General features: G+C 35.6%; 1 protein-coding gene across 7 annotated transcripts in view; it reads right to left on the reverse strand.

Moving 5' to 3' along the window:
• PTPRK (protein tyrosine phosphatase receptor type K) overlaps window positions 1-15351 on the reverse strand; it is a 452587-nt gene that overhangs the window by 215077 nt on the left and 222159 nt on the right. For all 7 annotated transcript variants that reach the window (XM_036414972.2, XM_045572992.1, XM_045572993.1 and 4 more), the window contains exons 4-5: window positions 4692-4773; window positions 3854-3969 (exon numbers count right to left, since the gene is read on the reverse strand). In XM_036414972.2, coding sequence (XP_036270865.1) covers window positions 3854-3969; window positions 4692-4773 — 198 coding nt within the window. The remainder of the gene's footprint in view (window positions 1-3853; window positions 3970-4691; window positions 4774-15351) is intronic.

A 15351-nucleotide genomic window follows, 5' to 3' on the forward strand; every position in this document is an offset into this window, starting at 1 on the left:
TCTCTAAGAGAGACTAAAGACTGTATTCTATGTCCTTATCTAACTTAAGTGAACACAATTTTTAAAACTATGTTCCAGGAAGCATCATGATTTCACCATATTTCTGGCTTGTTGACCCTCATCACACCTCTAAAAACATTCATTCATGTTGTTTTTTGTATATATTTATGCTGAATGCATTTAAGGAGGTTCACTCAGATTATGTTTTGTCATTGTGTACTAAATATACAGAATAAACTACCCATTCCTAAAACTCTATAATCATATAATCCAACATCTCACAAAAAAGCAAACTCTAAAGTTATATCCAGCACCACTATGATAGGCTTTATCCTACATTAGCTCAGACAACTCATTCTTTGCTTTTTGTATCCCCATTTTTTTTAAATATATATTTTATTGAGTTTTTACAGAGAGGAAGAGAGAGGGATAGAGAGTTAGAAACATCTATGAGAGAGAAACATCGACCAGCTGCCTCCTGCACACACCCTACTGGGGATGTGCCCGCAACCAAGGTACATGCCCTTGACCGGAATCGAAACCAGGACCTTTCAGACCACAGGCCGATGCTCTATCCACTGAGCCAAACCGGTTTTGGCTGTATCCCCATTTTTTAATTTACCTAACTTGTATGCCATTTTAAATAATAAAAATGGTTAAAATATGAATTGTAAAGTTAAGATAATTAATAAGTGGGGGGTATTTATCCTTTATATGTATTTTGATATGTAAATTTTTCTAAATATAAAACAGTAGTTGGCATTATGATCAGAATATTTCATAAACATTGTATTGTATTATTTTTCATGTAAAATAAAAATTAGCTGCTCTTTTTGTTTTTATTATTTTTATCCCATATTTAGATAACATTTTACCAATTGAAGTGCAATGCTATATAATATGTCATTTGGAGGACATAAAAAAGTTGATCACAAATTTTATTACACCTGACCACAGCAGATGTAATAGCTAATCCCTTATTCCATTATTTCTTTGATAGGATGCAGTGACCTTGCATTGAGTTGCTTCAAGTACATTCATTCCCAGTATTGTCAGCAGATATTTTAAATAGCTGTTCTCACAAAGATACTTAATTTAAGAGACATTTTCTGCATTAAAACCTAATAACATAAAAATCAGACAGTCTTCCAACAAACAAGAAAAGGTAATCAAAGCACTATTTCAGGCCATCAAAACTACTGTAAGATCACCCTAACTGGGTTGGGTCAGTGGATAGAGCATTGGCCTGTGGACTGAAGGGTCCTGGGTTTGATTCTGGTCAAGGGCACATGTTCGGGGTCGCAAACTTGATCCCAGGTGAGGGACATGCAGGAGGCAGTTGGTCAATGATTCTCTCTCATCATTGGTGTTTCTCTCCCTCTCTCTCTCCCTCTCCCTTCCACTCTGAAATCAACAAAGATCTATTTTTTAAAAGTACTATAAAGACTGAGTTTAGCATCTTTAGCTGGAACCAATTTTAGTCTCTATCCAACTCCTTTTATAAATAAGGAAAATGAGACTCAGAATAGTTCAATAAATCCTCTAATTCTAAGCCCACACAATGAAGTAGATTATCAGAATTAAATGGTTGGAATTAAGGTTAGAATTAAGAAATGGACTTCCTGATTTCTAGGAAGTTGTTACATGTCAAGCAAAAATGACTTGACATCTATTTGTATGGGTTGGCTTGTAGATTCATCATGGAACCAAGATTCTGTCTGCTTTATGGTGTTTCTACTATTTTAACAAAAGATGAATACATTTCTAAGTCACTGGCCACTTTCTGATTGACTCATGTTATATAGGTATGATAACTAGTCTAATTCGCTTGAAAAGATCCCTAAACTAAGTACTAGACAGTTTTCAATCCTTCTTAAACATGGAAAATAATATTTAAGAGAGTAAGTTAAGGTAACATGAGTAGTATTATTGAGAAATGTAGAAAAGCTTTTTAATGAATACGGTAAATATGTAGATTGCTAAGAAATCGGGGCAGTCTCAATGTCAAAATAAAAGAGAAATACACAAAAACAACTAAGCAAAAGTAAAGAAAAGGAAGAGAAGAAAAGCAGAATTGAAGTTGAGCAGAAAATTTTGATATTCATTTTATTTTGAAAAATAGCAGGAATAAATGTAAGAAACTATCATGCAATGAGTTGATATATAAAATTGGAAACAAACAAACAATAAGCAATATTTCAACTGCATCCCACTCAGATGGGCCAGGATGACTGGTGCAAGAAGGCAGCTGGTGTCTGAGTATACAGAACCCTTTTTATTTCAGTGTCACATTAAATCCTGGGGCATAAAATCAGGGCAGAGTGTGAGCTTCTATTTCTCTGAGGATCACAACTAAAGTTAAATGCCAACTAATATTCCTACCTAAATGAAAGTAATTAGCAAAATGATCACAAAGTATGTCTAACATTTTTTTTAATTCTCTTATTTAAGCTGAGAAGGAGAAACTAAGAGGGGCTCTGACTTAATGTTTAGCTGATAAAAAAAAAAAAGTTGCATATTATACAATTTGCTCTCCAGGAATAATTCTCTTATATTATATTAATATCTGGAAGGGAAATAAGCACAATCAGAAAAAAAGAAGGGGGTTCATTTCCTTTTCACGTATTCAGTATGGTATCCTGATACCTGCAAATCAAATGAATTTCAAAGAAATAATAATTAGATTTATATGATATACATCTGCTATCCAGTTGTATTGTGGGAATTAGATGAAATAACAGATTTAAAATATCTAGTATAATATCAGGCATTAGACTAAGTATGATTTTTTAAAATCTTTTTATTGTAATCATTACCCAACACCTGCAAACTAATGATTATCCTCAACACTAATTTCACCTCTATAAAGATATAGTAAAATAAATCCTGATGTCAATGTTCCACAAAATAAGCTAATCTTACAGTAATTTCCTTTTTGGTCTCTATTGTATCCTCAGAAGTTTAAAATACAAACTGATTAAATCTATTCCCCCATTCTGATGCAAATAGAAGCAACATAATAATAAATGTGCATAGAGAATATTATTACTTATATTGTAACTTCAAACTTTTTGTTCAACAGCTGTTGGAACTGCTCTTCGCTTCTTCCCCACCCCTCACTACTCCCACTGCCCGGGGATGGACAAATAATTTCCCAAAGATGTGGCACTTTTCTTAGTCTATTGTTTTCCTTCTGATTCTTTTATAGATCTTTAAATGTCCCATTTATGTTTCCCCAACTTGTATGCTAAATTGCAATTCATTAAATACATACTTATTGATATTTAATATATGCAAGGCAACAGTCTTAACAACAGATCTGTGATTAACCTTTATGCACAAGAATCATGGGAAAAAATTAATTCCTCTTCCAGTTCACATTTCGAGGAATAATCCCAAAAATGTCATAAGATACTTTTTTTAAATGCATTTGAATATGATAGTTCCTACTTAAGTTCTTGTTACTTGAGTTTTCAAAATATTAAATGAGGAAATTTTCATTATGGTCCTATATAGTGGAACTAGAAAAATTATTTTTACAATTTGTATGTAACATTAGTAAATCATTAGGTTTTCTTAGACACTATTCAAGTATTTTTTAAACTATATCATGTTATATTTTTATTCATATTCCAAAAACAGAAATATCTTAAATGAATCTGCAGCCAGTTAAAACAAAACTATCTCTCTCTCTCTCTCTCTCTCTCTCTCTCTCTCTCTCTCTCTCTCTCTGTCTCTGTCTCTCTTTCTCTCTCTCTCATATGCACAGAAAATAATGAAACCACAAACAGGACATTTGTGATTTTTTTTTAATCAAGTGTACTCTTTAGCTCAGATGCCAACTTGGGCTTACCTGCAGCCACAGCTTGTTACGCACAGCATCTCGCCCTGTAGCAATACACTGAAACGTAGCGTTCTGTCCTGCATTGACCTCTACGTCCCCCAGACGGAGGAAATGAGGAGATTTATCTGTGAAGACAGGGAAAAAATTATTGTTTTAACACAGAGAAAGCAATCCATGTTACTCTTTTCCAGGAGAAGAATGTTGTTGATACCATTACCTTTGCCCAAGGTTCATAACACATGGAAGAAATTTGAGTTTTCTTTACATTGGAAGATACCACTTCCTCTCTCATTCTCCCAGTTCTTTACCTCGATAGCTCTATCACCTATCGCTCCATTATTGTTAGAGCATTGCTCGAATGAACACTCAACAATTAGGGCAGAGGATTGCCAAAGATTATTCATGTGGGTGTTAATAAAACAGTTACAAGTCAAAGCAAGTAAAGAGATCAAATAGGCACAAAACAGTGCATAATGGAAAAATATAATGAAAGCATGTAATAATCTAAAATACTGACATGCATGACTGTTGAACTATTAAGCTACACTTTAAACAATTGGATCTTTTTATTATTATTATTATTATTATTTCAATGATATAACCCTCTAGTACTTCAAAGAACAAGGGAATATTTCTATTTCTCTCAAACAGATTATCAGTTTAGCTACTGTTATATCTACAGGTTGGGAAAACATTTGATTCAAAACCTCCAGATATATTTCAGTGCTCCCTTAAAACTGAACAAAGGAGATAGCAATGATCAAGTGATGAGTGATCAACAGTCACTGCCAATGTAAGACAAGTGGTGAAAGAGCATAGAAAAATACAATTCTTAATCACAACCTACCACAAGGATAGCTCAATACTTGGATGTCATCAATGGCAATATAACCACTTCTCCCTCCTGAGACTTCAGCTTCAAATATTACCTGTCAGGAAAACAAATATAAAACATTTAAAACAATCATTTTATAAGAAAATTTCAGAGCATAAAAAGAATAGCCATAAAATGTTAAAATTTTAATTTGATTTTCATCCTATAAGAATTTAAAATGTATCTTGTAATGTGAAGTTATTTCCTAAACCTTTCACAAATACACAAAATAGCTTTTTGAAGAGCCATCAAATTACTGAGGTCAAGCAACTCTCACTAAATTTTTTAAAAACTACTATAAAGTGTTGTTAGATTTCCTGAATGGGCAATACACATACAAAATGAATAGGAAAATCCAGCAAATCAGAAATCCCTAAATTTATCTTGTTTATTTTCTATCTTGTGTTATTTATTTAACATAACCTAAGCACTTACAATATCCCAATCAGTAAGCTAACCAGTGAAAATATCAAATGATCAAAACTTTTTAAAGAGTTGAATTTTCAAAGATAGAGTTCATCTGATAGATTAGTGGCATTCCAGGCCAAAAGGCACATGAAAACATGCTCAAAGTCACTAATTGTCCGAGAGGTGCAAATCAAAACAACAATGTGGTACCATCTCACACCTGTCAGAATGGCTAACATCAACAAATCAACAAACGACAAGTGTTGGTGAGGTTGTGGAGAAAAAGGAACCCTCCTGCACTGCTGGTGGGAATTCAGACTGGTACAACCACTGTGGAAAACAGTGTGGAGTTTCCTCAAAAAACTGAAAATGGAACTCCCATTTGACCCAGTAATCCTACTTCTAGGAATATATCCTGAGAAACTAGAAACACCAATAAGAAAGGATATTTGCACCCCTTTGTTCATAGCAGCACAATCTACAATAGCCAGAATTTGGAAACAGCCTAGGTGCCCGTCAGCAGATGATTGGATCCAAAAACTATGGTACACCTACACAATGGAATACTATGCTGCCATAAAAAAGAAGGAATTCTCATCATTTGCATCAACCTGGATGGAATTGGAGAACATCATGCTGAGTGAAATAAGCCAATCAATGAAGGAGAAACACCACATGACCTCACTCATTGGTGGATGATAAAGATCATTATAAACTGATGAACCAAGAGACAGATATAGAGAAAGTAAAGCAACAGGCAGACTGTCAAATAACAGTGGGGAGGGGAGGAAGATCTGGAGGAGATAATAGATCAACTGAAGGACTTGTATACATGCATATAAGTACACCAATGGACACAAAACTCTGGGGAGGGAGGGGGGCAAAAACAATGAATAAAATATGTAAAAACAAACAAACAAACAAACAAACAAACAAATAAATAAATAAATAAAAGATTAGTGCTATTCCAGGCAAAAGGGATAATATAAAATGGAATAAAATAGAGCTGTGTGTTTGGAGACTAAATAAATGTAATCTATATGTCTAAAAGGCTCAAAGAAGAAGAGATGAGATTAGTAAAGAAGGCATGGTAGACCTTGAACACTGTCAGAATGATGTCAGGAGTATATCCTGTCAATTGTTCTATATTAATAAATATCAGACAAACAAAAGTGTCCATGTTCAAATATTATCTCATGTTATAGAGCGTTGTTGTTATAGTCAATAGCAGGACTTCATATAGCCTTTCTTTTAATAATGTGTGCTGTGAGGTTTCAAGAGAAAATAGAGTTAGCATGCCAAATTTAAGCATTTTATTTGACTATGGGTTCCTTTATTTGTGAAGATACACAAATAATTTTGAAAAACATTTAAAGAAATGTAAGGAGAGTTTATGTTTACTGTAAGAATTATATAATCAAATCAGTCTATTAGAAATATATTTGGATATCGGGTGAAGATGACCTAACAGAAGATATGACTGGAAACAGTCTGGTAATATGGTAGAAGCAGTGGAAATAGAAAAAATGAAAAGAAAAAAAGGCAAAGAATACCAAGGAAACAGACCAACTAGAACTCACTGACTCATTAGTTGTAGTAAGAGATGGGACAATTGTGATTCTTGATTTGGTCCACTAGATCAGTGGTCGGCAAACTCATTAGTCAACAGAGCCAAATACCAACAGTACAACAATTGAAATTTCTTTTGAGAGCCAGATTTTTTAAACTAAAACTTCTTCTAATACCACTTCTTCAAAATAGACCTGCCCAGGCCGTGGTTTTTTATGGAAGAGCCACACTCAAGGGGCCAAAGAGCTGCATGTAGCTCACGAGCCACAGTTTACCAACCACGACACTAGATGAATGATACTAATGGAGATTCCTAGCCAGGACTAGTGATAAATCAAAAGTACAAATTTTAGGGAAAAGATAACTAAGTACAATTCAGATATTTCAAATTTGCTTTGCTTAGGATACATACAGGGCAAATGACTAGCAGAGAGTTAGGCAGATATATCTGGAAAAGGAGAAAACCACTAAAAAGGAGGCAAGACAGTCAGCAGAAATAAAGCCAACAAAGTGTGATTCAGACACAATGGTCAGGGGAGGCAGAGAAAGAATTATCAGGAAGCTTCAGGCAGGCCACCACTCCCACCAAAAGGATTAGAAAAGTCCAGATAAATGACAAGAACATCAGATATACTCATAAACAATGGCATCTATATGAACACAGATTTAGGAGGGCAGTCTCTGCACTTTGATCCTATGATCCATCTCCAGCCATGTCTCCTTTTCCTTGGGAATATTGGCCAATCCTGGGATTAGACTGTGATTCTAGCTCAGCACAGATTTAGGGTCACTGATGGAGGTAAGTAAAAACAGTGAAGCTTACTGTCATCGGGTGAAAATAGAAAAACAAACTGGAAATTTGGGAAGTCTGGCTTTTTAAAAAAAGATGTAGGCCATGGTATATGAAATACAGGACAGAGGTCAAGAAAAACTATAATTAAAAAGTAGTAACTGGAGTTAGCCATTAAGAGTTTTCGGGTAACTTTTTGACAGACAGTTTTACTATAGTGGAGAGGCAGAAGCTTTATTGATGGCTGAAACTAGTTAACATTTATTGCACTTACTATAAACAAGAGACTGTCCTAAACTAGCGTGCACATTCATGCGAGCAGCTGGTGGTGTTTGCCCCCCACCACACCATGCTCCTTTAATCCTCACTACAATCGTTTGGATTAGGAATTATTTTTATCCTCAATTTAAAGAAAAGTTAAGTAACTGAAGTCTAACAGCTAACAAGTGGTGGAGTCAGGAATGGACCTTAGCTAACCTACCTCTATGCTGTATTCTTCCATCAACTTCACTACACTGCCCTCTCAAGGTAAAGAAGCAAAGGGTGAGAACATTTCCTTTAAATGGGCTTTCAATTTCCTTTTAAAGTCTAAAATTTAAACTAAAAAATTAATGTCATTTTAAATAGCATGCTAATTAGGTATTATGTGACTAAATACCAGTATTATCAGCATTACATCCTTCCTATCTTGGTGCCATATTTCTGTATCCACCCAAAATCCAATTGACAATAGGATGCACACAGTATCTCCCATCCATCCACTCCCCGCATAAACTTTCTCCTATGTCAAGTCGGCTCTTTTCTACTTCAGTTGGCTCTTTCTGCCTATTAATTTCACTAGAATAAGTTGAAGTGAGAAGTTAGGAGAACAAAGTCTTTGGGGGAAGAGAAATGCTTTATGATGAAAGGATCGCTAACTCATGAGCAGATATATATGTCTGTATGTATAATGTATGCTTCACATAAATGTATTTGCCATGAAAACAATTATCTTGATACTTTTTAAATAGCGGTACAAAGCCTTGGCAAGAAATAGAGGAGGGAATAAACTCTAAACAATGTATAACTTGAAAAAACTGTGGTTATTAAGCCACTTTCTTTGGGATGAGAAAACTTAATACTTGATTCCCAAATTTCCCATTTAAAAATTCTTGAGCAAATCACATAACCTTTTAGAGCCAAGTCCCAATCCCATAATACAGATAAATTGCAGCTTTCATTGCAATACTTTATGAGGATTAAAAGTGCCCTATGTAAAAGTGCTACATAAACCAAACGGTAATATTATCAACCTTGTTAAAAATATAAGATTTAGATAGGTGTATCCCAGGAAAATATTTTACTTGCTTGAATAAATAGTTCAATAAAAGGGAAGACACTGAAAGAAAAAGTGAGAAACCCATTTTTGAAAGCAAAACAAAACATTCTTATAAATAGACCACACATCTGTATAATTAATCATTGCTAGTTATTTCAGTTTTATTTTAGTCAGCATTAATTAAACTACTTTAAATTCTAGGCTTATCTTAGTTTTACCTTCGCGAACTGTTTAAACTTCCTTCGTTCCATATAAATGATATATTTAAACATGATTACTACACCATTGAGAAAAGGGTTTATTTGTTCTTTTAAATGGAGCTTTATTCTGGACAATAAATTTAGGCCTTAGTTTAAAAGAAGCGGTTCTTTACTAAAGAAAAAAAAATGTTTCTCTTTTTTAGTGACCTCATTTTCCCTGCTAAGTGTTGTGTTTGCCTCATTAACGAGAGCTGGAGGAAATTTCTAAGATCAGATTCCTTTACTGCTAAGGATCTAATCAGCTTTATCACTTCAACAGAGCCCTCACCTTGTAAGGCTCTTCTGTCCGGTCAGGGGAAACAAATCCGAACAGCTTAATTACACAGAGCTTGCTTGGGCTAATGCTCCGGTCAGGTCTAATGCTCGGTGTCAAGTATTCTACCAGGGCTTCCCAGAAGACAGAGCACTGGAAGCCGTACCAGATGTCAACTTTAACCCATCCAGGAGGCCAGCCTGGGAACAGAATAAATGGGCTCTGCTTTTTACGCTGCTTTCACTCCACTCCATTACCTGAAATACTGAAGGTGATGATTCTAATCAAATTTTTGCTACTCTAGCAACATTCTTGGATTATTAGCTAAATAAGTGAAGTAAAAGTTAAGTTAAAGGAGAAGGGGGTGGGGAAGAAGGCAAACCCGAAAGAACAAAGACAACTTTATCCTTTGGTGAACTGAATGAATGCAGAGGAAGTACCAGATACAATGGAAAACTGAACCCGGAGTCAGGAAGCCTGGGGTTTAGTTGTTGGTCCACTGTTATATGTAACCCAAGTAATGTAGTCACCCATGTCTGTGTAGCCTCACCTGGGTATCCCTGGTCTTGTCCATAGCATGACTTCTTGTGAAGACTGAATGGCATATGTGAAATGAAATATCACGTAGTATAAGATATTAAAGATATTTAAAATAGCTGGAAAAAATGTGCACTTCATTTTCTTTCAAAATGTCATGTTAAAACTAGTGTTGCCTCCAAAGTCAGATTCTGTACATGTAACTTTAACTTATAAAAAAAAAAATTATGAAAATTGCTCATGTGACTTCATGTAAAATTGAAATCTCAGTACCAACCTCAGGGTCTAAGGGAGGATTAAATGAGATAATACACAGGAACCACTCAACACGGTTTTGGGCACACAGTAAATGTTCTATGTTAAGGGGCACCGCTGCCATCATGGGAAAACATTCATAAAGGACACATGTCTTACCATTCCCTCTCTCTCATGAAAACCTTTTGGACACAATTTGGGGGGCAAAAACAACTGAGGAAACTGGTATTTTATTCCCATAAACCTCCTTGACTTTGTGTTTTCGTGATTTGAATTTTTAAACACTGAGCCTTGCTAATGTAAAGTTCTACATAAATTACACATTTGCCTTCAAAGAACAAATATACAAAAATCAAAACCTATTTAAAAATATTCACATTCAAACTTTGATAATATTAAAATATAATTCCATCCATATCAAGGGCTACTACAGCACCTATGTCTATAACGTCATTACAGTACATGAGGCCTCAAAGTCAGAAACTGTAGTTAACTCAACTTTGAGTCCTCAGAGCTTATTCACAGTGCCTGGCACATAGCAGGCATTCAACAGATGCTAGCTGAACCATAACAATGAGACGGTTTTGTAAGATGTGTCCTCAGGCTGGAGACACACACAGAGCCTGATTACAATGGCAGCTAACTGTTTAAATGCATTTTCAAAGTCTATCCTCCTCCACTGAAATATAAGGTCTTTGAGGGCAGTGACTGGTCTTACTCAACACAGCATCGGTGAACCACAGCTCCTGTTGAAAGCTGGAGCTAGAAGGCGTCCCATTATGTTAAAGAAAACAAGTCTGTAATATCCGTGCATTGTGGTAAATGGTTTCTGCCTTAAGGGAAAGTGTGGAATAAAGTATTCATTTACTTCACCTTTACCTAACTCAGAAAATGTTGTTGACATAAAATAACTCTCCCTTGAGAAAGTTCCAGATAATTTTCCCAAGCTAATTTAGAAATTGTGAAAATATAATTACTTCCCTTGAATAGTTAATGCTATAAGGAATGCATTTTTTGCTTATGGCCCCCAGAAGAGTTTTCATTGAATAAGTCAAATTGCTATGTGGAAACTTCAAAAACTGGAACCTAGTTTCTTTCTGAATGTGAAAATATTCTATTTCTGTTCATACATAAATATTAATATACACAGCCCAGATGGTGTGGGTCAGTAGTTGAGCATCAACCTATGAACCAGAAGGTCACAGTTTGATTCCAGGTCAGTGCACATGCTTGAGTTGTGGGATGGATCCTCTGGTGGAGGGAGTGCAGGAAGCAGCTAATCAATTAATATCTCTCATCGTTGATGTTTCTATCTCTTTCTCCCTCTCCTTTCCTCTCTGAAATCAACAAAATATATTTTTTTAAAAAGATTAATAAACACATAACTGGCAGGCATTGCAAAAGCCCCGTGTAGAGCAGGTAGTGGCTGGTGCCCAATGCAGCTCCTCTCTCCAGGCAGTCAATCTGGAATTCTGCAGCCTCAGTACAGTGCGAGAGAGGGGGCTTCTCCCTGGCAGACCTGCATGCTAGACTGGTTTGTCTACTGATTCATACAATAGTTGAATCTGAGAGTCTGACATATGAAAATGCCTTCCTTAAAGCCCTGGAATGAATGCATTAACAGCCTTTGCTGGCTGTTTATTTGTTTCTTTAGTTCCTGAAGGAGATAAATACCTGGGCTGCAAAGGGTACATACGTAAAATATGTAAGCAAGGGAAATACTGGTACATTCTTTGGCTTTAAAGCTGCTCGCAAGAGTAATTAGGGCCTTCTACTTATATGCCAAACATGGAAGGCAATTAAGATCTATAATAAAGCTCAAAATGATTCTTCATCTAAAACCCTTTCATATTGCAGATTTGGGCTATCCCTGCACCTCCATGACTTACAGGTGCAATAAGAATTCAAAAGCAGTTCTTTTGATTAAGACATGCTAAAATTAAATACGGCCAGTTGCTTAGGACCTTTCTTGTTGAGACTTAACCTTAGCACTTTGCAATCTGCAGAGAATAATTAGGTTTCCTGAGTACAGACAGGCTTTCTGAAAGCATGGTGACAAGGTCTGGCACTCAACAGAAGCTGCTGTTGAACAGCTTGCTTGCTTTCACATACACAACACACACACGTGCATACACACACAATTTATCCACACACAATTATAATAATGTACTAGTGACAAGTTGATTTTAGAATGCAAAGTCTATGTAGAGCATAGCCAAGTACTCTTGAATAAAATGACAATGTTACGAGAATGCCCTGAGGTTTAGCATTGTCAATCACCTATAGGTGGTCGGCAAACTCATTAGTCAACAGAGCCAAATATCAACAGTATAACAATTGAAATTTCTTTTGAGAGCCAAATTTTTTAAACAAAACTTCTTCTAATGCCACTTCTTCAAAATAGACTCGCCCAGGCCATGGTATTTTGGGGAAGAGCCACACTCAAGGGGCCAAAGAGCCGCATGTGGCTCGCGAGCCTCAGTTTGCTGACCATAAGAACTTCTACATCATCTAGCACAGGTGACAATACTAGTTATATCAAGACCACATTGTTTTCATGTAGTTGCATGAAAACAACTACAACATCCACCCAAACACAAGCCTTTTCAGTTATACAGTTTGTCTGATAAACAACAGAATATCACTCAAAGCACACACCGGTGTCCAGTAAAACAATAAAAATGCAAGATCACAGTTCCAAAGAAGAAAATAAAACCTAAAGAGATTTCACATCAAAGTAGACTGTATTTAAAAAAAAAAAAAAAAAAAAAAAAAAAAAAAGCCCAAAGAAGGTGATTTTCAGAAGGCTTGGCACCCTTATGAATATGCAAGCATAGTACGTTCCTACACTTCAAATTAGCCCAGGGAGTTGACTGTCTCTAATGTAATCACCAACAGTAGACCTAAATAAAGGAACTAACAATAATTATTTTAGAGCCTATGCTAAAATATTTAAGTTCATAAAAATAGTCCATTAATTATTTAAATTAAGTTTCATTCCTGAGATGAATGAAAACACTTGCAAAACATTGTCAATAGCTTTTTTAATTTGAATAGATGTTGATGTTGATTAATATGATTCTGTAATGTAGTTAAGTGAGAACCAGATAAACCTTTCATCTCTGAAAACAAATAAACTCAAAACCTGGACCAAAAATAAATAATATTCACAAAATAAATGCGAGAGGAGTTGTATTCTTTGTATGTTCTCCCTAGCTTTGAGATCCCTTTGGGAACATGGGGGGAAAGCATATACTGCTTTTCCCAAAGGGTTTTGAGATAAGCCTTTAATGAGAATGGATATACACTCACACATACACACACACAGCACAGTCACAGAACAACTCGAATCTCTGTTCTGGGATCACTGTGAGGATTAAAAGGGACTGTATACAATGTAGGTGGTTCTCCATAAATGTTAACCTCTTCCTCCCTTTCCTGTTCTTCTCCAGGGGCTGAATCATCCTACGCAGTGCCTTAAGACCCCAGCCAGTTATAACAGGCAGCGATAATAAGATGGCTCTGATGCTGAAGGCCACCAAAAACACCTTTTGGCTCCTCAGCACCACACTCTACTTTCCCCATTACTTATTTCTAAAACAGAGAAAAGTTTGCACGATCTGACACCCACATCATTAAAGTACCCTTACATGATTCCTATTTTCATTTCAACAGCTAGACAGGGGAAGCTGGCCACAGTACAATGTGCCCAACGCCTTTTAGAGGCATCCCCAATTCCAAAGTAGGCAGATAGAGCATAATACCATATTCCAAGTGCCTTTAAACATGTATTCAGAAATAAATTGAAATAGGGCCCAGTATTCATGGCACAGGCTAATTTATGTTAGGGTAGGAATTTAGCAAAAGAGAGGAAAAAGTCAAAAAGGCAATTGGAAGAAGGAAATGAAACAAAGTTAACTGAAATAACAGAAGATCTAAAACTGCCATTCAATACATGTTTCATCCTGTGGGTCTGCCCTTAGCTACATAAGCAAGCAACTTACACCATAAAAGATGTGGTGTAGCACTAAAAGTGGAGAAGCAAAGGCTAGCAAATTCATCAGCAAAATGTCATTTCTGGATCTTTACTATCATAGCTCCACCATCTGTGTTATATTTTATAGTTAGTTGTCTGGGCCAAAAATAAAAGATGACTGGTTAAGGTTGCTATTTCTATCAACGTGACACTGAATTACAGGACTATTTCTCCTCGCTTCTAGAGATGTGCCATTTGTCTTCCTGCAATCCCCAGGCAGAACCTTTTAAATTTTAGCACCGCCAGTCCAATCTTACACAGAAAAGTAGACCACTTGCACAACTATTTCTGGAAAAAAATATGCTTTCAAACTAACACAGTAAGCCTGTTCCTTAGCAGAGGCTAGTGACTCTCAAGAGCATTAGTTTATAATCATACAGCTCAATTAAGAAAATTAAAATTAGTAATGCAACCTATATTTACCATAACATGAAATACCTACTAACATGTAAAATCTGTGGATCGTATGAACTTTAATTATAGAGAAAAACAAGCTGCAAGTGAACCAGGTAATTAACTGGTAGCATAACCAGATATCAAGGCAAAGTTCAACGGAATTTGAACTCCTCCATCACAAATGCGGAGATATTAATAAGTAATTATTTTAAGGCCATATATAAAGAGAACTCTTTACTTTCATCATATTGGTTTAAGAACTAAGTCATTTCAAAAGTACTGTAACCTTTCCCTGTTGAAAGGTTAGTGTTATGGTAGAGAGAGATTTTATACAAAATTAATTAGAGTGACTGGTTTCTGTATTCCTACTAGTTTTAGTCATTAGAAAAATAGCACTAATTTAGCTATGTCTGTAGTGTTCGTATAGACATGTCTGTATTTTTAATTAAAAAGGTATTTTTGTTTAACAATTAGAGATGTCCCCCATTTTCCACACCTTAACCTACTTTCCCCCCAGACCCTCTCTTCCCCTCTCTTTGGCCCTCACTAACTTTTCTTTGGTAAAAAAGAGAGAGAGAGAGAGAGAGAGAGAGAGAGATTGAGAGAGAGAGAGAGAGAGATTGAATGATTACGGGAAATCCTTGGAATTTCAATAAGAAAGAAGACCACTACATAATATTAAATCAAGTGAGGTAATAATTGAAAGTTCCAATACATTATGTTAAAAATATCAAAATATTTTACATATCCAATGATACTACAGAGTTAAACATGAAAGTCTTAGTTGACTCATGGATTAACTAGGTCTTGA

The sequence above is a fragment of the Pipistrellus kuhlii genome, unplaced genomic scaffold (assembly GCF_014108245.1).
Source record: "Pipistrellus kuhlii isolate mPipKuh1 unplaced genomic scaffold, mPipKuh1.p scaffold_m20_p_5, whole genome shotgun sequence".
Taxonomy (NCBI): Eukaryota; Metazoa; Chordata; class Mammalia; order Chiroptera; family Vespertilionidae; genus Pipistrellus; species Pipistrellus kuhlii.